The 23,649-nt window shown below is 38.0% G+C and overlaps 2 protein-coding genes across 3 annotated transcripts; both read left to right on the top strand.

The window, feature by feature from the left end:
• Nucleotides 1-175: 175 nt before the first annotated feature.
• Nucleotides 176-3,441, top strand: psma5 (proteasome 20S subunit alpha 5). The gene is made up of 10 exons (XM_056734894.1): nucleotides 176-268; nucleotides 852-894; nucleotides 1,151-1,217; nucleotides 1,402-1,528; nucleotides 1,620-1,687; nucleotides 1,775-1,882; nucleotides 1,983-2,041; nucleotides 2,343-2,445; nucleotides 2,912-2,998; nucleotides 3,138-3,441. Exons 2-10 carry the CDS (start codon nucleotides 866-868, stop codon nucleotides 3,213-3,215), a joined length of 726 nt encoding a protein of 241 aa, XP_056590872.1. The 5' UTR covers nucleotides 176-268; nucleotides 852-865; the 3' UTR covers nucleotides 3,216-3,441.
• A 1,152-nt stretch (nucleotides 3,442-4,593) lies between these two features.
• Nucleotides 4,594-23,139, top strand: sort1a (sortilin 1a). 2 transcript variants are annotated; one of them, XM_056735007.1, is made up of 20 exons: nucleotides 4,594-4,972; nucleotides 12,877-12,936; nucleotides 14,552-14,625; nucleotides 14,946-15,048; nucleotides 15,218-15,379; nucleotides 15,471-15,544; nucleotides 15,638-15,687; nucleotides 16,670-16,797; nucleotides 17,254-17,398; nucleotides 17,755-17,910; nucleotides 18,051-18,157; nucleotides 18,431-18,533; nucleotides 18,660-18,831; nucleotides 19,233-19,423; nucleotides 20,080-20,269; nucleotides 20,397-20,513; nucleotides 20,600-20,708; nucleotides 21,337-21,449; nucleotides 21,574-21,694; nucleotides 21,787-23,139. In XM_056735007.1, the coding sequence occupies exons 1-20, from the start codon at nucleotides 4,718-4,720 to the stop codon at nucleotides 21,799-21,801; spliced, it is 2,445 nt and encodes an 814-aa protein (XP_056590985.1). In that variant the 5' UTR covers nucleotides 4,594-4,717; the 3' UTR covers nucleotides 21,802-23,139. The 2 variants fall into 2 exon arrangements, with proteins under 2 accessions (XP_056590985.1, XP_056590986.1); XM_056735008.1 differs by lacking the exon at nucleotides 4,594-4,972 and adding an exon at nucleotides 8,648-8,702.
• Nucleotides 23,140-23,649: the final 510 nt, after the last annotated feature.

Raw genomic sequence — 23,649 nt, 5'->3', positions numbered from 1 at the left:
TTGCAAAGCTGTTAAGACATCTCGTCACTTTCTTGATGATTTAAATGAACAACAGCTTTGTTGTTTTGGTTATTTGCTATTGTGCAATGTTGTTCAACTACGTTACATATTGTAATTCCCATATTGTAAATCATTGTTGATGAATAAAAAAAAGATCAACGAACTCAATGAGGAACCGAATGCGAATGAAATGTTTCTGACCGGAAGATTATACATGAACACTTCCTGTACTGTTGAAACTAGCAAACTCACCCTTCCACTGCAGAAGGTAAGGATTCATCACAAATGTTTATTCTGTTGCGTTATGTTGTGCTGCGATAAATCGCGTCTCTGCATGCCAAAAAGCATTTGAGATGACGGGGAACGTAGTTTAAAGTTATTTCAACTGCTTGTGTAATGTTTATTTGGTAGAAAACCGCTTAGCTAACGGCAGATGCTCATGTGAATCTCTTCTCACTCGCTTCTATCCAAATAAACAAATCGTGTAAACGCCTTACAGACAAAACAGTTTGTTGGTGTCTTTGGGAGTTTTGTAAAACATGTTATATGTAAATAAACACGCTGTGTATATTTTTAACAAGTTCAGTTTTGAATGACTTCGTTGAAACGAAACATGCGATGTCATTGAGTGAAGGGAGGATTGACCAATGAAATGTGCAGGTGAATTGTTGTCCCGCCTTTTTTAATACAATCGTCCAATCAGAGGAAGGGATGCTGAGGTCTGGTTGGTTATGAAGTTCAATGCCGAGATCTCAGCGTTCACAGAAGATGGTGTTTTGTTGTTAGTTTACTGGATTCAAGGCTAGATATTGCACGTTTGGTCTTACATCTGTCTGATTGATTTTTTACAGATTTGTATTTCAAGATGTTCTTGACAAGATCAGAATACGACAGGTAAGTTGAAGAATGAATCTGTGCTGTGTGCTGTCACTTATTCAAACGTCTTTGACGTTTTACATGGTCAGTGACTACCAGTTAAAGTGCTGGATTATTCAATAGTTGCATGTTTCTTATGGTAAATTCAAAACGTGTAACGTCACAGTTTTGACTTTCACTTTCAGTTTTGTTGAAGCCACAGTAATGTTGTATTACAATTCATGCAGTGTATTATGAATGCTGATTTAATGCACAAAAACAATTATATTTGCAGAGGGGTAAACACTTTCTCTCCAGAGGGAAGGCTTTTTCAAGTAGAATATGCCATTGAAGCTATAAAGGTAAATAAAATTTTAAACGAGTATGTGAAAAGCTGAACATTTTACTAAAGTGAAAACCTTAAATATTATATAAGCATTTTATGATATATTCAACTATACAACAACACATTATTATACTGTAAGTTTTTCCATTTTGTTGCATGTTAATCGTTATATGTTTGTTTTGCTATTTGTGTATTTCTAGTTGGGGTCCACAGCCATTGGCATTCAGACTGTGGAGGGGGTGTGTCTCGCTGTGGAGAAGAGAATAACTTCTCCTCTGATGGAGCCCAGCAGCATCGAAAAGATTGTAGAGATCGATACGCACATTGGTAGGTCAAGTGATGAAGGGAACACTTGGGAGGAGGAGAATAAAGTTAGTTTTAAAAAACTGATCTTGAGACAATTCATTTCCCAACACAGGTTGTGCCATGAGTGGTTTGATAGCTGATGCGAAAACGCTAATCGACAAAGCAAGAGTGGAAACGCAGGTCAGTAACAGGTTCTTTGTATATGCAGGGTTATTGTATAATACAGATGTCAAAGATTGTGTTTTAAGTTCTATTTGGGTTTTGCAGAACCATTGGTTTACCTACAATGAAACCATGACGGTGGAGAGCGTAACACAGGCTGTGTCTAATCTCGCTCTGCAGTTTGGAGAGGAAGATGCTGACCCTGGTGCCATGGTAACATTACCCTGCCTTAAACTGAATTTCGCATTTGTCATCCATTGGAGCAGTCTAAAAAGATGTGGTTTTAAATCTATCCCTTTTTTGTTGTCTTTAGAGTCGTCCTTTTGGTGTCGCCCTGCTTTTTGGAGGTGTTGATGAGAAAGGACCGCAGCTGTAAGCCCTCTCTTTGTCTTTAGTGTGGTTTGTAATAATAAGCTGCAAAATGACTGTTTTTAATATAAATGGTCTTAAAATATCTTCAAAAATGTTGGATATGCTAAGCATTTTTATTTATTTTAGATGTTTATCCAGTTTAGTAATCTATGTCAAAAATTATAATAACTTCCAAATTATTCACAAATGGTCAGATTCAAAGTTTCAGAGTTCTAATAAACAACTTTGATTTTAATAATTAGCCATTTTATTAGCCACAGACATGTTTGTAAACTGTGTAAATCATAACACTCGTTGACAGATACCACATGGACCCTTCAGGCACTTTTGTCCAGTGTGACGCCAGGGCGATCGGCTCAGCATCTGAGGGAGCTCAGAGCTCTTTGCAGGAAGTTTATCACAAGGTACATTCATTTATTTATTAAAGAACTGTGTATCATAACTTTTCCAAACTCGTTGATTTCACTTAAAGCACTATTTCTGTTCATGTATGTAATGGTACACTGAAATCTCAGTTGAGTTGTCTGATCTGTTCTGCGCCAGAACTTCTGCCACAGTTATATTTCAGTCCTTCTTATGGAGGGAAGTGTTTGGCTCTGTACCAAGAGAATCATATAGCAGCTACATGAGTGGGCAATAAGAATACATTTTTAAACCTAACCCACCCATGTACGCATCCAATATAACATGCCTCTGCTAGTTTAACTTTGGTCACCTGGCTTGCTGCCCATGTGATCCGAAAATCTAATAAACAGATTAAGACCATTCCATAAATCGAATTACTTTCAAAAATTCCCAGTCACACTGAACGCTACTATGGGTGACTTGTTTTTTCCACACTAAACTTTCATTAAATATCTTTTTTTGTAGTCCATGACGTTAAAGGATGCTATCAAGTCCTCTCTCACTATCCTGAAACAAGTGATGGAGGAGAAACTCAATGCCACTAACATTGAGGTAATGCTCAAGATCTCCAGTTTGCATAGTGTTGATCATGTGACGTAGAAGTCTTTGATTTACGTTAATATTTACATTTATTCATTTGCAAGACACTTTTAACCAAAAGGTTAATTAATGTTCATGTCTCTTCTTCCAGCTTGCCACAATAGAGCCAGGCAAAACCTTTCACATGTACACAAAAGAGGAACTTGAAGATGTCATCAAGGATATCTAGAGTTGATGAGAAAATCGAATGAGAATATGTCATTTTGTGTGAATCATCACACAGCGATTGCATACGAAAACCCTGCAGGCCTGTTCAGACAGGAATTCAGTCTTTATACGTTTTCTTTCTGTCAATCCAAAAACTTTCTATAGTTCTGTACAAGCACAGAACAGCAGACTTAAATGGGGGGTTCTTTTTGTTACGAATCACTGCGTTAATAAACTTGTTGAAAAAACTGGTGTGTGAGTTTTTCCATCACTTGAGAATCTATTTTGTCTTTATTATGTTGTAATCATTATTAAAATTGGTTAAAATTTCAATTGGTTGAGGAGTGCACTAGTAAAGTTTGATTCCCAGAGAACATACACTGGGAATTGACAGATACATTTTAAATGTGTTCTATAGTGTGACATGAAGAAACTAACGAAGATGGATGTCTCTTATACTATTTTATATTATCAAAATCATTACTGTAAATATATATTATTAACAGTTTGTTTTCTAAATTTGTCACACAGTAGAATACATGTACTATATATTTGTCAACTACCCACATACAGATAAAAAGTGTACATTGAACTCCCTTCATATAAAAGCATCTGTAAAAAAATGTGAACGCATAAGTGTACGTTCACAAAATAATTATTTTAATCGAGTTGTCGGCTAAGTAATGTTAAATTTTTTTTGGGTATAATTTCAATTTAAACAGATATCAGTCACAATCGTTCTTATTTGATAAGGGACCTTCATAAGTGACTTGATAAGTGAATTACTATGAAACCAAAGGAAGGAAAGTAAATAAAGTTTTATAGTAAATATAATGAAACTTAAAAAAGTCAGTCACATGGTAGTTTCGTGTTCGTTCATTTGAACAGAAATCAGTCAACAACCTCACGAATTTGCTTATTTATAAAATAATTTGAATTATTTTGAAAATATTTATTTATAAAACAAACGATTGGACATTTAAATAAAGAGTAGCTATTTAAAACACTCAAATAAATATAATAAACATTAAAAAGTTTGATAGGAAATCAGGGAAGACTGATAGTACTGCCACGCTGTTTAATAATCCATAGGGGAGGTAGGACAGCAGGAGGCGTGGTTAACCAAGTTCTGGATACAAATGTCTACGCTCCAGCTTCATCTTAATATTCATAAGACTGTCCGTGCCATTGGCGAATTACAAAGCATCATCTAATGTTATATTCATGACATGCATCTCCGAAGGAATGCTACGCGTCCGCCAGCCGGACCTAATTAATATTCATAGTCGAAGTCCGCGCCGTGAACAGGTTACGAGGAGCGTCAGCGCGACCTAATTAATATTCATGAACTGGGCGTTTTGAATGGACTGTGCCTCCTAATCTTGAACAATCCGGGAGAGTAGAGCACTCACTGCGTACAGACATGCGTCAGAGCGTAAACATTGCGCGTTCTCTTCTAATACCATCACATCTCCCATTTATGGCTATTTAGAAAGAAGGATTTACGCACATTAAACGGAAACCATGAGTACCGTGTTCTGCGGTGTTTTGCTTGTGTTTTGCTCTCTGGCTCTTTGCATGGACTTTGAAGAGCGTCCCAGCTCCTGGAAGAGTGAACACAACATGTTTCAAAAGAGTCACAAATCACGGAATGTGCAAACTTTGAGAGGTTTCCAGCATTCAGACCATGTGAGGATGAAAAGAAGTGAAGAATCAGCTCGGAATCAGTGTCATTCATTGCACGGATATGAATCTACATTACTAAACAATACTCATACGGTAGGTGATGGTTGAACTCTTTTTCGTGCCCCCCCGTTATGTGTGTATGCCTATAATAAAATATAATATAACACATTTGATTTGGATGAAATATCGACTTGTTTGTAATTACGCGTTGTTTTATTCTTTATCATGTTTGAGAAGCTTGTAAATGATTTTTAAATGATTTTTCAGTAAAAATGTTGTTCTGTTAAAAGTAATTTAATTTATTTTTTATTATTACTTTTAAAAGCAGCATTCCCTAATATGACTTATTTAATCTCTACAGATCATAAATGACAAACGTGAGCTCATACCTCTGGCCACTGTTCTGAGATGACATAATCTTGTGTCTTAACAAGTTTGTGTCATTTCTTGCAGAGCATTTAAACATGTTACATCTTCAATACCACATCCACTTTCTTACTTTTTCAATCTGTAGTGCTAACAGATATTAATACATTTCAGAAGTTTTCAAGATGGGCCATATCATGAAAACAAGTATGGGGCAGTGTTTAATGTGCTGAAATGATGTGTTGATGTTTTACTTTAAAACATTCCGCAGATGTCGTTTTAATGCCATCGCCTTCATATGTTTCTAACTGTTCACTTCTGTATTTTGTACTAATGCCACTTATGCCACCATGTACTAATGACAGTCAGGTTATGTTGCCTAACCAGTCCAGTCCTCATCTCATTCATTATAGTCTTTAATCCAAAACTCACCACAACATGGTCTTTCTCTCTATACATCAAAACTCTATCCCAGTAGTACATCAGTTATGTTTTACCAGCCGTTTGCTTTTCCTCTCTGTTCATGCATTATCGGTCAACGACGGAGCACATCTATGCCAATCCATGTCTCTCATATCAGCCCTGATCTATAAAACAACATCCTCTGAATACAGGCCACGCAATCACTCATACAATTAAGCCTCAGTCCTGTTAGAGACCGGCTGTTGTTGTCAAAAAAGAACACAGGGAAAGTTCTTTGATGGGCTTTGTTTTGGCTTCCGTCCGCTCACATTCCGTCCGGCGTAAATAACGGCTGAATTGAACAGTTTCCTCCGAGAATGGAATGTTTCTGGATTGTAAAGAGGCTTGGGGAATGGAAAGAGTAGGAAAGCATTTGTAGGCAAAGTCTCGTGAAAACATGGCCTTGCTCACTTTTCACACCTCTTTGGAATCTCTTGAACATCAGGTAGTATGAACTCCGTGACCCATACTCAAGTCAAGCTGTTTATCGAGTGGACAGGGTATTGTGGGTTGTGTTCCGACTCTTGCTTGGTGCGTGCTAGAGGGTTCCTGCATGCTATGTAAATGCACCTACTTTATGCCTTTGCTAAAGGACAAAAAAATGATCATTTACAAACTACACAATAAGAGGTTGCATAAAATATAATTTATCGCTTAATTTGGGGTTGAAATGTTAAAAGTGATGGTTCACCCGAAAATGAAAATGCTGTCATCATCTGAATACTTCAACTTAAAGTGACAGTTCACCCAAGAATGATTCTGTCATTATTTAGTTGCCCTCTGGTCATTTTTTGACTTTCTTTTTCCACAAAACAAAACAGAGGATATTTTGAAAAATGTGGTTAACTGGACACTATTTACTTGCATTGGTTTTGTGTCCATACAATAGAGGTGAATGTGGTGCAGTGCTGTTCGGTTACCAGGAAATATCTTCTTTTGCGTTCTGCGGAAGAAAGGGAAACAGATTTGAAATGACAAGGGGGTGAGTAAATGATGACAGAATTTTCATTTTTGGTTGAACTGTCACTTTAGGTTGAGGTGGTGTTCTGTATATTCTATATCTAGTATTCATCAGGAAATATGTCTTGTTTTCCTGATGTGGTCCATAATGTGCAAACAAACAGCTGTGTTGCGCAAGAGTCTGTGTGATGGATGCTGATCCTTCCCTGCCCAGTGGAATTTATGACCTGCCAGAACAATTACAAGCGGACAAGCTCACAAAAAAGTATTTAACAACCGGCTGTAAATTCTCTAAACGTAGGATTAAAGATTGAATTATTTAAATATTATCAGAGATGTTCAACTGAAACATTCTGAACTTTCGGCATTTATATTGATTCTATGTCCAATCTGAGATTGGTCTTGTGGGGAGTTGTTTTTGTAAATCCAACAAGAAAACAAACATGCCTCCATGCAATAAACTGTTAACCTCTCACCCATTTCGATGCCCCGCTCCAGCTAGAAAAAAATTGGTTTGACTTCACGAATTGGCTTTTATTTTTGTGCGAGGGTTTAAGCATTTACCCACCTGTCTAAATAGTTGTTATTTTGGGGCTGATTTGAAACCTTCCACTTATTAAACCCAAAGTTGAGATGTTTTACGGTGTAGAGATGAAATCATGTTTGTTGCCGGTCTTTGGACCGAGAAGCCATTTGGATGAGGACTAAAGCTTCTTTTGGCCGTGCCCGAGGTTCAAAGACTGTTTACCGGTTCAACATAAGGGAAAGACGTCCAGGTTTCCCCACTTCCCATTCCTGGGGAGAATATATAGAGAAAACATTTTCTGTCCTCTCTCAAATGCTCAGGACTGGTGGGGTGCCAAGTACGTGAGGTCAAGAAAAGAAGCAAAGCATTCCTTGTGTTTTTTTTAGTCTACTGCAGAACTGTTAAACGGTCTTTCCAGATATTTGATTCTGTTTCGGACAAGTCTTTTGTTTAATCGCATTTGTCTTTCTGCCGTGAGGATTTTTGAAGACCCCATGGCCTCATGCTCAGGTGACCAACATGTTTTAATATAACTTTCAATCTCCCAACAGGATGGATTTACAGTAAATATCCCCACTGTGCAGTGAGGTGACTGTATCTCTTTACAGACCTTAGTAATTTATCACTGACCTGTGAGCAGTGTCATCCCTTCTCAAGATTACCATAAAGGCAATTGGTATTGTGTACATTACCTTTGTGTTGAAACACACAATAAATACAATATATATGCAAACACAGGTTTGTGATGCAATGGCCAAGTTTAAACTAAAGTACTGTAACACAATGCAAGAATGCTCCTTAAAGGGACAGTTCACCCAAAAATTAAAATTCTATCATCATTTACTCACCATCGAGTTGTTCCAAATCTGTATGTCTTTGTTCTGATAAACACGATATTTTGGAAGCATGCTTGTAACCAAACAGATTTTACCCCTCATTGACTCCCATAGTTGGAAAAAGTGCACCAGAACTGTTTGTTGTCCTACATTCTTCAAAATGTGTTCAACAGAACAAAATGTTTTCCTTCTATGGTAGTCAATGGGGGAAAAGATCTGTTTGTTTATAAGCATTCTTTCAAATATCTTACTATTTTTTACAGATTTGGAACAACACGATGGTGAGTAAACGATGAAAGAATTTCCATTTAAAGGCACGGTTCACCTTTAAAGTAAAGATTTGTGCATTATTTACACACGCGCATGTCATTCCAAACCTTTATGACTTTCTTTCTTCTGCTGAACGCAAAAGAAGATATTTTGAAGAACTTTGGTGACCAAACAATTTGGGACCCCTATTGACGCAAAACCTTCTTTTCACAGAAGGAAGAATCATATACATTATATGTTAAAAATCAGCAATGCTATCATTTACTCCAAGCTGAAGCAAGGCTGTTTGTTCACATCGTCTTCTCACCACATTTAATTCTTGTTTTAGGACTTTATTGGCTTCTTGCAGGCCATTCTTGGCACGCCAGTGTTTCGTTGGCCGGGAGAACACTGTCAGTAGATGGTACGGCATGTTTCTTTCCTTCTGGTGTTTAAATATGGCAAGGAACGGGGAGGCAAGCACTACGGTCATTCTTAAAAAAAAGAAACATTCTGGAAATGGAACCAGCCTTGAGCGCATTCAGGTGTCTTACAAGACTTGTACGCACTGTTCTGGAACACGCGTTGCTCAGCCACGGATGTGGGCCTGTGGGTTACATCAGATGAGGTGTGGAAATTTGGAAACTATATTCACACTTTGGATTGCGAACGTTCAGGCCTCGAGGCTGAAGCAGTTGACACCGCTAGCTTTTAAAGAAAAGCATGCGAAAATTGTAAAACGTGGTCACTGTTGGTTAGAGGTGAGGAAGAGAGTATTTCGGGACACAGTTATTAATCCCTGGGGGCTCTGGTGGAATGACAGAAATGCAGAACGGACTTGAAGGGTAGAAACTCTTGCTGTTAAAGGGATTGTTCACCCCAAAACGAAAATTCTGTCATAATTTAAGTGTGTGGCTTTCTTCGTCTGCAAAACACAAAAGAAGATATTTTGAAGAATGTTGGTAACAGAAAATTGTCGGACCCCATTGAGTAGCATTGGTTTTGTGCCTGTCAATACAATGGAAGTGAATAGTGAACTTGTTTACCCACATTCTTCAAAATATCTTCTGTTGTGTTCTGCTGAAGAAAGAACGTCATACAGCTTTGAAATGGCGTAAATTAATTCAACGTCCTTTTACTGAAATGTGCTGCTGGTATGACGCATTACAAATCAGCTTAAATTAATTTCGGCTGCCACTTTAAAAGGCATCAACCTTAACAAATATTGGCCATTCAAGACAGTTTAGGAACATAAGTTTTAAACCATCTTTATGATTCTTCTTTTTACCTCCTACAATCTTTTAAACATCAGTTGTTCTCTTGTTCTTAGTGTTTGAAACGGATGAAAATGTCCGGCAGTCTCTTTCTCTCTCTCTCTCTCTCTCTCTCTCTCTCTCTCTCTCTCTCTCTCTTTCTCTCACTCTCACACAAACACACACACACACACACCATCTGGGTCTCGCATTCCAGCGAGTCAAACTGAAAGGGAGGTTACACACTCGAATGACAGCAGGCCTGTCCTCTCAAATGCACACACACAGAGAGAGAGATAAAGAGAGAGAGCTGCGTGGGGTGGCTGACAGAGGTACAGCCATCTGTCGGATCAGAAGTGGTTTGTGTGCATGTCCCCGCAGGGTTTCTCTTCCCTGTGGGAAGATAAACCTCAACACACGTGTTCTTTCACTTCTAAGAACCAGCATGGATTTTCTGATTAAGATGTTTATTTGTTTATTTGAACTAGTTGTGTTTGAATGACATTAACAACATGCATTTAAAGTGTTTCATTTGGTGGACTGTTGATGTGTTTGACTTGACTCGAGAAACAAAATTTTGATCTTTTAGCGCCTTATTTGTATTATCCAAAACAGTAGTTTGACTCTAGATATATATATATATATATATATTATAAGCCTCAGTTTACATTTTGTCTCACTGAATAGACCCTTTCATCGGGCGCACGCGCTCCTGACCCACAGTCAACTTCCGGTTTGTGTTTGCTGGCTAGTGTCTAATAATATAACTCTTTCTGTTTTTTTTAAATTAATTAATTTGATCATTTTGCTGTATGATGATTGTATTCAATACACTATTTGTTACATTTTGTTGTATGTTCATTTTATTAAATAAACAATTTGTTGAATAGTTCGGTCGCATTCACAGAGACCGTATAGTACACTGACATCTAGCGGTTGAGTTTGGTATTGTAGTCTAAATTCAAAATATCAGAGAGACGAGTTTAGACAAGTAACACTTCTTCTCGGTGGCTTTGCCTGTTATTAGAAATAATCTACAGGCACTCAGGAATTTCAGTTTCTGGGTGGGTCACAACCGTGCGCAGTAACGTTTATTTATGTTGTTAAGATGAAACCGTCTATACCAGTGGCGGCTCCAGACACTTTTGATTGGGGGGGCAATGGGGGGTCCTGGGCATTTCAAGGGGGGTCTCATGAAACCCCCCAAAAAATACAGTGGACATGGCTAATAACTGCATATTACTGCTACTAAACAAATAAAACCAGATCCATGCACACTGTGAAAAAAATGACGACAGGCAAAACAAAAAGCCGCGTCTTTTGAGTAACGAGTAACTAAAACCCTTGGATGCTAGCTGCCCCTGCGATCCAAAAGAACGACACGGTTATGATTTAAATTTAGGCTGTCTTGGTTTCTCGTCTGGGCCATGGCTTAAATCCCCGGTTAAATCCTTTCCATTTCAAATAACGTATGTGCAACATTAAATGCAAAATGAAAATAAAAATTCAATTATATCAATTGCATTTGTAATCATAAAACCTGTGTAGGAACTCCCAAATGTAATTGATATAATTGAATTTTTATTTTCATTTTGCACTTAATGTTGCACATACATTAGGTTATTTGAAATGTATATTTAGATACACAATTGCATTGTCAATTTACATACTGCATTGCCATTTTGCATATTACATTGCAAATAGAATTTTGCAACACATATGCTTCCATATGCGAGTTGCTCCGGTCCCACCTCCTCATCCTCTAATTCAGTGGTTCTCAACTCTGGCCCGCGAGATCCATTTTCCTGCAGAGTTTAGCCCAAACTCTGATAAAACACCTGTTGAGGCTAATCAGTGACTTCAGGAACAGACCCGTTCAACTTAATGTAGGGCTGCACAGATTGTTTGGCATATCGCATTAAAGTACCGCGAGAGCGATTCAAATCCGTACAGAACAATCTGCACTTGAATTGCTCTCGCGGTACTTAAATGTCATACTCTGATAGATTTGCGCAGCGACGCATTAAGTTGAACGCGTCTATTCCTAAAGACGCTGATTATCTTGTTCAGGTGTTTTATATCAGAGTTCGGGCTAAACTCGGCAGGAAAATGGATCTCGCGGGCCAGAGTTGAGAACCACTATCTAATTCCTCGGTGTCCTCTATTTCTAATTCTAGGATCAAGCAGGGCTCGCCCTCCACTGCAACGGGTATATTTTCAGTCCTATTTCCGTCTGCTGTCAATTTGTTTTTAGGTATGACGAAGCGATCCATTTTTAGCTTAAAGATATAAAGTGCGTTGCAGCACTTGCGGGCTCGCGGCAGCGCCATGAACGCAATGACGCAAGGCGCAGCGGCAGCAACGTTCATGGGGCGTCGCAGTGATTCTTATGTTTATATTTTTTTATATGTCGAATAAATTATGAATTATTATTGTTCTGCGTAGTTTGAAGAGGGCCATTGTTAAATCTTTATCCCGGATATATATATTTTAATATATATTAAATATTTTTTAATCACGGAGGCGGTGGGGGGTCAAATGGGGGGTCAAGGCGTTTTTTGGGCGGGTCTTGAGACCCCCCAAGACCCCTCTGGCGCCGCCGGTGGTCTATACTCTCATTGAATCTCAGAAACATCAAGTATATCAAAATGGTTTGAAAAGTCTGCTTCTCAGATTTTCTGTTTAAAAAAACCCAAGGTTTTAAAGATATCTCACCATTTCAAAAATATTCTCAAGTTCATGGACTATTATTCCATTACAACATCCAACTTCTGAGCAATGATTGAGCAACCTCTAAGCACTAACCATTTCCTCTGTTAGTTGTTATGGCACACAATTTTTCGGTTTCAAGTGGCAATTCTAAGAGTTGTTTTTCTTGGAAAGCTTTGCTGTTAAACCAAAACATTATCAATGTTTATGAAATGCTCCGTTATGTCATTGTGAAAAAAGATGTCTTACATTTCCATAAAAGCACTTGTTCCCCAAAACAGCTTTTCTACTGTAGTCTTCACAAGATTTTGCTTTAATTTTGGTTATGTTAAGTGGTTTGGATCCATGTTCTCAGTTTTTTTTGGAGATTACCGCCTACAGTCTTGTTCCTGTGGACTAGAAAAAAGCAACCTGCAGCATTTAGTTTCACCACAGCAGCACTGAAAACAACTCTGAGTCAGAGTCATGGAGAGAATCACACAAGCTCTGAAGATAATGACCGTGACCTCTTCTGGTTTTAGATGAATATATATTGATTTATGTGATATATTTCCAAGTAATGGTCTATTGGTGATGTGTAGGATTATAAGTATCATCTCCTTTAATGTTCATTATGTTTATTTTCCTCTCTTTCAGTATAACTTCAACGATCTGAGTGGGTCCGTATCTCTGGCCTGGGTTGGAGATGGAACGGGAGTAAGTTACAGTAAATTTAAGTGATTGAAGTGTGTTGTGTGAAATGCTAAACAAGACATTTTATAGCAAATGCACATAGGCTTTGTGTATCTTCTTTTAGCTTTAAAGGGATATTTAACCCAAAATAAAAATTCAGTCATCATTTTTTCAAGCTGACTATTTCTTCTGAGGAACACAAAAGAAGATATTTTGAGAAATGCCTCTGTGGTTTTGTGTCCATACAGGAAATGTCAATGAGGCAAATCTTGTTGGTGGTTATTTTTCAAAATATTTCCTTTATGTTTGGCAGAAGAGAGAAAGTCATGCAAGTTTGGAATGACACGAGGATGAATAAATCTAATCTAATCTCTTTATTATGTGTGTATTTTAGCACGATTGGTTTCAATATGTTTGGGTACTTTTTACTTGAAAATGTATAACAATTTATATATTATTCTGGATTTGATCAATGTGTTAGGGGTCACACCCTAAACTATTCTTATTTGTTCACTAGCCGATTAACAAAATTTGTGATTGTCAGCTAAAACCACGTCTCTGTGCCGCTAGCTCCTGACATCTTTGTAGTCGGCTCCGTGTTCTAACTCGCAGGAATTTGACCCTGGAATCACACGTCGCTGCGAAACTCCAGCAAGTCAATTACAGCTTCAACGGCTGCATTTCTGAAAGATGGTTCAGATCTTGGCTCGACATAACCTCAAATCCACTTTTAAAGCAAACAGGAGGTTGAATTCACGCATGTTTTTCAACTGCAGCTATAAAACCTGAACGATCTGTAATTAACCTCCACACAACAGCAATGGCAGGCTGTAAACTCCACGCAAACGTTTTCAAAGAGAGGCGTCCATTGAGACACCTTTTTAACTTGTGTGGCACGTTTCCTTTAATTGCTTCTTGCACCTGGAATTAGTTGACACGCAAATGTGAAAGTCGTTTCCTTTGTTGAAATGAAGAAAAATGAATATTTTAAGGACATGAACCTCACTTTATAGTTTTTGTCTTATTGAGAATTTACTAGAGGGAAAGCCCACTCAAAAAATAAAATGAAGTCTTCATTTGTTCATCCTCATGTCAAAATCTGTATGTGTGAATGTTTATTTTGTGGAACACAAAATAAGATGAGAAATGTCTCAGTGGTTTTGTGTCCATACAACGGAATCAATGACTGTAAGTGTTGTTTGGTGACCAAAGTTCTTGAAAATATCTTCTTTTGTGTTCTGCAGAAGACAGACAGTCCTCCACGTTTGTAAATGTAAATGATGACAAAACTCTCACTTTTGGGTAAAGTGTCACTTTAAAGTGTGTCGCATTTTAAATATAGGTTGCAAATGCTTGTTCGTGTTGACTTTAAGAACGAGAGACAGGAGTCAAAAGAGAGCAGCGTGCCGACCAATCAGAAGCAGGCAGCTCGACCTCGAGTGATAGCCGGCCGAATGACTTGTGAAGGATGAGAGTGTGGCTGCGCTCAAGCTCAGACATGTGTCCTGCGGTATCTCGCCCGAGCCAGAATTTAAATCCCTGAATGCTTCGCTGCACAGCGAGCTTCTGAGTAACAGGCTCTTTCATACGCACATACCATAATATGCCCTTTCAGTTACTATATCCCTGTGTCTCGCAGGTGATGCTGGTGCTCACCACGTTTCAAGTTCCTCTTTTTATCATGCGCTTTGGTCAGTCAAGACTTTACAGAAGGTATGGTGTCAAGATTTTCATAAAAAAAACGAAACCTCGTATCTTCATATTTCCAGATTTTTTACAATGAATCATTATTTTTAGTCACCACTGGGTTTTCCAAATATCTACCTGATACAATGTATTCAAAAGTGCTTGTCAACGTTGACAACACAGTATTCAATCATTTATAAAGTACAGTGTTTTTAACATTTCCTGAAAAACAGAAATTTGGACATACAAGGTTTCAGAAGGACAGTGACGATATGCAGTTTGTAAAGATTCTTTAGAAATGTATTTCTTTTGTGATCCATAACTTCCTGTCTTCTCTTCTGGGTCAGTGAAGACTATGGAAAGACTTTCCAGGACATCACCGACCTCATTAATAATACCTTCATACAGACTGAATTTGGGATCGCGATTGGTCCGGCTAATTCTGGGAAGGTGGGCATTTAATTCTTTAATAAAAAAAATTCTGTCCGTTTTTATTGTCATGGTGTTTTTCCTCTTAGCTTTCACAGCTTATTTTTTGCCTAAGTTGTGGCTCCTGATTTAATATTTGAACTGTGCAAGAAAATCTGTTTGTCATACATGATCTGTGACTGTCCCGCAGGTAATCCTGACAGGAGATCTCACCGAGGGAAGAGTCACCAAAATCTTCCGTTCGCTTGACTTTGGGGAAACCTTTATGACCTCTGAGCTTCCTTTTCATCCCTTAATGCAGATCACCTATAACCCTCGAGACAGCAACATCCTCATGGTCTACAGCACCAATGTGAGACCAGTCATTGCCCACCTACAACAGTTCACTTTTTGGCATTAACACCACATGCGTTCACATTGTTCTTATCTCATTTCATTCTCAGTATGACTTGTGGTTGTCAGAGGATTTTGGAGCCAGCTGGAAGAAGATCCATGCGACAGTTTGTCTTGTGAAATGGTATAAGGGCGAACATGAACACAGATAAATCATTGACACTTATATTGTATATAACTGTGATGGAGATTTTACAGTATTGATTTTCATTTTCAGGGGAAATGATAACACCATTTTCTTAACCACAAACCCCAACGGATCCTGCAGTGAGTTCATTTTTCTCTGTATTACAACCATTATAGGGCTGTCAAACAATTAATCGCATCCAAAATAAATGTTTGTGTTTACAAAATATACTGTATGTCTGTGTACTGTGCATATTAATTTTGTATTTATAAACACATTCATATTTGGGAAATATTTACATGTATTCATTTATATTTACAAGGAATGTCAAACATTTAATAGTGATTATTCGATCCAGAATAATGTTTACATAATATGTGTCCATGTCTTGTGCATATCAATTTTTATATTTTAAATGTTTCTTAAATATATGCAAGTATATATGCATTTATAAATACAAAGTTAATATGCACACTACACCGCATATATTATGTAAACACAAAGTTTTTTCTTGATACAATTAATCGCGATTAATCGTTTGACAGCCCTAATATTTAACAATCATTTAAAAAATATATAAATGTTTATTAATGTTTATATTTTCCTTAAATATATACACGTATGTGTATGCTTTTATTAACACAAAGTTAACATTCACAGTACACAGACATATGTTATGTAATCACAAACTTTTATCCTGGATACGATTAATCGCGATTTTACATTTACATTTTAGTCATTTGGCAGACGCTTTTATCCAAAGCGACTTACAGTGCACTTATTACAGGGACAATCCCCCTGGAGCAACATGGAGTAAAGTGTCTTGCTCAAGGACACACTGGTGGTGGCTGCTGGGATCAAACCAGCAACCTTTGATTTATCAGTTCAGTGGTTTAACCCACTAGACCACCATCTCCTGATCTCGCGATTAATCATTTAACAGCCCTAATATTCACCAATCATTTAAATAATGTTTAAATGTTTATTAATGTTTATATTTTTCTTAAATATATTCATGTCTGTGCATGTTTTTATAATTACAAATTATGTAAAGTACAAAGACATTATTCTCACATCCTTCCATTCGACTTCCACTCTCTACTCTCTCTCTCTCTCTCTCAGGTGATCGGGGAAGGCTAGAATTGAGAAAATCTTTGGACTACGGCAAAATGTTTAAGACCATTGGAAACAGGATTTATTCTTTCGGTCTGGGTGGACGTTTCATTTACGCTTCAGTAACGACTGAGTCGGTGAGCTCTCTTAATTCTCTTAATACTTGTGAGGAGAGCTGGATATTTTATATACGCTCTGTGCAATGAAGGCTTTTCCAAAAGCATGCTGCCTTCTGATCCCAGAATGCATTTCTTCAAACTCCAATGTAGTGGACAAGACCAACACGTTACATACATTATAAATATGCTGAATTCAATATAAAATATAAATAATTGTGTCATCTATTTTGATTCCAGTTAAATTGCAGAGTTGTCAGCAAAGCAGCATGTTTTCGGGACGTCGATTATGTGTTTTGAGTGAGGAACACTATTCGTGTGTTCTGTAGAGTGTTCCAGTTCTGTCACTTTTGAGGTTGTGTTTCGGTGTGGACGATGACACCAGACAGCGTGGCAGCTCACTGGGTGGTTGACCAGGACTCCAGTGTGACTTTATATTTGTGTGCAGGTGTCAAATATGGTTATTTTCGTCCTCAGGGCTCCACTCGCATGATTCACGTGTCGGCAGATCAGGGAGAGACGTGGGACATGGCTCAGCTGCCTATTGTTGGCCACGAACAATTCTACTCCATCCTGGCTGCGAACAACGACATGGTGTTCATGCACGTAGATGAAGCTGGAGGTGAATTGAACGATTATTGTTCAGCTAAATAAATCGCTGATATGTCAACAAAATGAAATGCAATATAGCTCAGCTTCGTGTTTTTTGAGTGCGAATGATTGACCGGTTTATGTGTTAAAGCTTCAATTCAAAAATTTTGTCTCTATATCAAGTGAAATGTTTTTACCTTTACATATGTTGAAGAACAAACAACATTTTCCACTAAATCTGACCCAACAACCCAAAATTAAAGTCATATAAAACTTACCATTCGTTTATATACAAAAAAGTTACGGAATGCAGCTATAAATAGGGAAAAAAGAGAATAATTTCACAGCCCAGTAAACCCATGACATCATAACCTGCGTTTTTATAAGATTCGGGTATCGGTACCATCTACGTCTCTGATGACCGGGGCACAGTGTTTTCCAAATCCCTGGACCGCCATTTGTACACCACGACGGGCGGAGACACAGACTTCACCAACATCGCCTCTCTGAGAGGGGTGTACATGACTAGTGTGCTTGCCGAAGGTACGCCATGTTTTTTTGTAGGTTGTGACAATAGTGATTCAGACATTCGGGAATAAATCTGTGTCTGCTACACACCTTAAAATGGAACACCTGGTGCTTTAAAGGAAATGTATTTTCTGATGATGATCTCTTCTTTACAGACGGCTCTGTGCAGTCCGTGATCACGTTTAATCAGGGAGGGGTATGGAGACCCCTGCAGAAGCCCTGGAATGGGATGTGTGACTCCACAACTGATCAGCCAGACAAGGTGAGAGAGTCACCTGATCATAATCTGAACACCTGGTGTAGTGGTTCAATCATGTGGGTGGTGAAATGATTGATGTCACTGGAAACTGATCGCTGGAAGGATGCCAGTTTGATCTTTGCAAGGATCAAGGCACTTCATTTCAGGTTACTACAGGGAGATTGTCACTTCTTGTCTGGTGTGCGGATAATAGGCAGATAATACAGTAGGTCTGTGTGTGTGGTTTCTGACGTTTGCCGCGTTATGTTTTACCTCTGTCTCTCATCTCTTCTGCAGTGTAGTCTGCATATCCACGGATCCTACAGCATCTCTATGAAGCTGAACGTTCCCATGCAGCCCCTCGCCGAGTCGAATGCTGTGGGGCTCATATTGGCACACGGTGACGATTTCCCACATCACATTCCAAAACTATCACAGGCTTTATTCATGGCATTGGTTTGAACTGCTTTGGCCCCTGGCTGAATCCCAAACCCTGTCATTATGTTTCCATCTGCTCTTTCGTTAGGGAGCGTGGGAGGAGCCATCTCTGTGCTTTCTCCGGACGTATACGCATCAGATGACGGCGGATACACGTGGTTTCTGGCGCTGAAAGGCCCCCACCACTACGCCATCCTAGATTCAGGGGGGCTGCTGGTAGCTGTGGAACACAACCCATCACATCCCATCTCACAGATCAAGTGAGTTTACGGTTTATCTTGTTTTTGGTGGTAAACCCCAAGTTATTAAACGTATTACCCCGAAACTCAATTCTTTTGAGTAAAGAACACTAAACGCATTAGATCAGTAAACTTAATTTTCCATTTATTTGAGTTTCACTTTGATCAATTGTCAATGTTGTCATGATGTATCAACCTCATTAAAATCACTGATGTTCTGCATGTTGGGAATCGCTCTGACATCATTAGAAGACATAATTAAAATATTTGAGTTATGTCACTTCTTATTTTTGTGTCCTTGGAACTAAAAAATTCAAGATCGTTAAAAATGACAGTTTTGAGTACAGTTCACTCATTTTTAATGATTAGATTATGCTGTTCGGTAATTATGACATTACCCTGTTCTTGTATCTCTTGTCTAGATTTTCCACTGATGAAGGTCAGTGTTGGCATGTGTATAATTTCACGGAAGACCCGATATACTTTACTGGCTTGGCGTCAGAACCCGGTGCCCGTTCCATGAACATCAGTCTGTGGGGCTATAGAGAAACAGTTCTGAATCAGTACTGGGTTTCAGTTACTGTAGACTTCAGACGATTAATTTCAAAAATCTGTAAGTAGACATTCATAACCATTCTATTATTATTAGAAGTTTTATGTAATATATTATAATATTTAAAGAATGTATTTTGGTTTTTACCTCCATTTTATTTATGATTATTATTTTCTATTCCTAGATCAGTTCGTTTATAGGTATGTGTTTATGTAAAGTGATCCTTTTTGTTTTATTCTGTGAACTTCTAACAATATTTCTACCAAATTTCAAATCCATATATTGTTTCCTTTTACATTGATTTTCAGAAAACGAAAACTGAGAAACAAGTCAATATAACAGTAAAGATGCTCTGTGTTTTTTAAACCTCTGATACCGCAAAGAAAACAAGATCATATTCACTTTTGAGCAGTATTTGTATATGCGTTTAGGAAAAGTTAAAAATGATGTTTTTATGTGAATACCTGGATTTTTATCACAGTTTCCATCACCTTGTTGTTATGCTGTCAGTCTTTCACAATTCTGTTGGATGACTTCATGACTTCCTGAGGTTTGATTTTGTTGAAGTTCAACAGACAATGGACTGAAACGGCCACAATACATCTAGAAATGCTGTTTAAAATAAAATTTGCAATGCTCTCTTTTATTTTTCCACGGCTGGTATTTCAGATGATATTTTCGTTTGAATGTGTTATTGAGTCAAACTCCCCCTGCAGGTCAGGAGGGTGATTACGTTCAATGGCTCGCTCACTCGAGTGACATTAATGACCCCACTGATGGCTGCATGCTTGGATACAAGGAGAGGTTTCTACGGTTACGACAGGATTCTGTCTGCTGGAATGGCCGGGATTACACGGTCACCAAGGAGCCCACCACGTGCCCCTGTACCCTAGAAGACTTTCAATGGTATAAACAACTGTTCTACTAACATACACCTTCACTTTTCAGATCTGTTCAAAATGTGTGATTTATATTCAAACAAGACGCATCACATTCAGTCAGTGATTCCAGATCCTGTCCATCTTTCTCATAGCGACTTTGGGTTCTATCATCCGGAAAACAGCTCTAAGTGCGTGGAGCAACCCAACCTCGTCGGTCATTCATTGGAATTCTGTCTTCACGGACGCAAAGAGCAACTTCAGACGAGCGGGTAACAAAACACTCATCACTTTACTCTCTGTTTCCTCTTTCGATCGATCATCTAGCGCTTATGCTCTGCTGTGTGTGACCATATAGCTACAGGAAGATTCCAGGAGATCTCTGTAAAGCAGGAATAACTCCAGAGAGAAAAGAGATCGATCTGAGCAAGAAGTGTGTCAGTACCTTGCTTAGACCAGAACTACTGGTAGGTTTCCACTCGAACACGTTAGATATATGCTGCCTAAATTATTCGTCCTGAAAAATAATTTTATTTAAAAATTATGTGTTATGATTTATTATACGGCTCGTTGGAATGCTTGACTCGGATTGGCCAGTCTCGACATTTTCAGTTTGGTTATTCCCAGATAACAACCTCTCAAAACAAATAACACACGGAAACCGGATGCAGCAAATCATTTTGACAGGTTATTTTTGACAAATTAAATATGTCTTTTAATAACATATGACATAATATTTACAAACGATTAAATCAAATTGAATGTTGAAAGGTATATGAACGTCGTTTCTTACCTTAAAACCGTAAGTAAACGGCTTTCCCTTGCGGAAGGTCTGCAATCGGTAAAATGAGTTTATAAAATATTTAATGTCCAGTTTTTTCTCATGTGCCAAGTAGCCGTGTAATAACCGGGATAACGTACAAGCAGCCGGCTGTTATTGCAAAATAATCCCATTGAGTGTGATTTTCTGTGATAACAACCGGCTGCCTGTAAATTATCCCTTACATATTACGTCACGTCATCCCCTTAATGTATCATGTCCCTTGTATTTCAAAATGTTCTTTTCTCTACTCTTTCCCATTATGCATTTCTCAGACAGAGTCTCACTCTGTAAATTCAGCTCCGATAATAGCGGTGGTCATCGTGGTTCTGTTGATCAGCGCCGTCGCTGGAGTGATCTTCGTCAAAAAATATGTCTGTGGAGGAAGGTATTCGCATATCCCGAAACATCACACACATTCAGATTAAAGATTTATCCAATTCTATATAATCATTTGAGCTGTATTATATTATCCTCATGCTTTATTTTCTTTCGGTTGACGTCTCCGGTAGGTTCTTGGTACACAGGTACTCTGTTTTACAGCAGCACGCTGAAGCTAATGGAATCGAAGGTGTGGATGACCTGGACACGTTAGAGGTCGGCAAGTCGCACTACCGTGATGATTCAGATGAGGTATATATAAACTACTGCGCAATGCTTACCATGCAGTGTTATCATCAATGTCATTGAATTCATGCTCTGATTATACGTCTTCACACCTGTAGGAGCTCCTGGAGTGACAGACGTGTGGGTCATAACCATGGACTCTATCCAGTTCTATCCGATGCCCAACCTTCCCATGACTTGTGTGTTTATATCTGCGTCCAATCCCTGGCGGATAACGACACACATTCTGACTTTAATGTGTCTTTCCAATCGGCTCTGAACAAACCTTTCTTCTTTTTATGGAGTCCGACAAGACTTCAGCACAATCACGGAGGACAGAAATGTAGAGCTGAGAGTTTTCTGAACTGTTGAAAAATATTTTTAGCATTTCGTGTTATGAAGTCGTGTGCACTAAAGGAGATGCGAATTTTAATCAGAGGTTACTATACTTTGCAAGTTAAAGTGAATTTGACACATGGCTTGCTGGGAATCAACAAAAATAATCACGAAATACCACAGTTGTGTGAGTATTATTTAACATCACATTGCTGCGTCAGGTATTTAACTTCGCCAAAGGATCTTTCTGCTTTCTTGATATTAAGAAACTAGTTCGAAGACTTCTTAACATCCTTGGTTTTTGAAGTCCAATGTGAAAAGAGAAGCATCTTTAGAAAATAGCATGTTCGTGGTTGCCGGCGGTTATTGTTTAAGCGAATTGTCTTTTCAATCCCAGAATTAGGCTAAGCTTCACCTTTGGACGATTTGGAGTTTAGTTAGGTACTTTATTAAACTAACACTCTGGGAGATTGACAATTACAAGCTAGAAACTTGTTTAGCTAACACTCGATTTTATTTCATAAATCAACACTTGTTTTGTGTTTTGCTGGTGACCTTCATTGCCGTTCTGTCTGGTTCTCCATCATTGCTTAGTTATATTATTTATGGCATACAGTTAGCTTTTCACAAATGAGACAACCATCCTTCCATTTGAGTATTGCCATAACAAACATTACCAGTGTTATTTACTGTTTTGAATGTCATATTGTAAACAAGGAAGGAAAAGATTCGATCACCTTTAAAAAGTATGTTAAATATAACAGCAATGCAGTATAAGTCAGCAATAGTTATATTTAAAGACAAAATGTTTAAGGGTAACATCCATTAAGATGTTGACAATGATAAATGTACATTAATCAGCAGGCTAATCCATTATAAAAATGCATCTTTTGTCGGAATTGCTTTGACTGTCAACATAAATAAGCTCATGTGTAGCGTTTAAGGTGATTAAGTGCAGATCTTTGCACTCCTAATAAAATAGATACCTCAGGGCTGTAGATGACATGGACCACACATTTCAATGATGCAAAAGAGAGATCTTCATGTTTGTTTTCAACGTGGATTTCCAAGGTCAACGTGTAAAATGCTGTGATATTAATGTGACCAAGAACAATAAAAAATATTTTCTAAGTCGACTCGTTGATTTAAATCAAATTGATTTTTGTCCTGTGATGCCATTGAAATAAAACAATGCAGGTGTGTAAAAGATTTATGTAAGAGTTATAGCTTTATTTATTTATTCTGTTCATGATAATACAGTCTTAAACTCTGTTTGCATAGCTTTATAAACCTACACGGTAATTAAAAATGAATTTGTGTAATCAAGTTTTATAAATTTAATCAAACTAAGTAAAAAACTATAAATAACAAAGGTTTTGTAGAATAAACATATATAATATTTAGGTTTTCCTGCTTGTTGTCTTTTATCAAGAGTAGGCCTACAAATCAGCCCATAAATAGAAAAACCTTATTCAAGTTTATGAAATGATTGTTTATTATTTACCAATATTTGTAAATGTATTATTTATTCACAGTCTATATACATTCGCAGTTCATCGTTTCGTGTATTTATTATTGTTACTGCAACTCTCTTCATTTGATTCAAGAGGTGCGCGGGACAACATCGGCGTGACCTTCGTGCTGTG

This window comes from Triplophysa dalaica, chromosome 21 (genome assembly GCF_015846415.1).
Source record: "Triplophysa dalaica isolate WHDGS20190420 chromosome 21, ASM1584641v1, whole genome shotgun sequence".
Lineage (NCBI taxonomy): Eukaryota > Metazoa > Chordata > Actinopteri > Cypriniformes > Nemacheilidae > Triplophysa > Triplophysa dalaica.
This window is presented reverse-complemented; position numbering and strand designations above follow the sequence as displayed.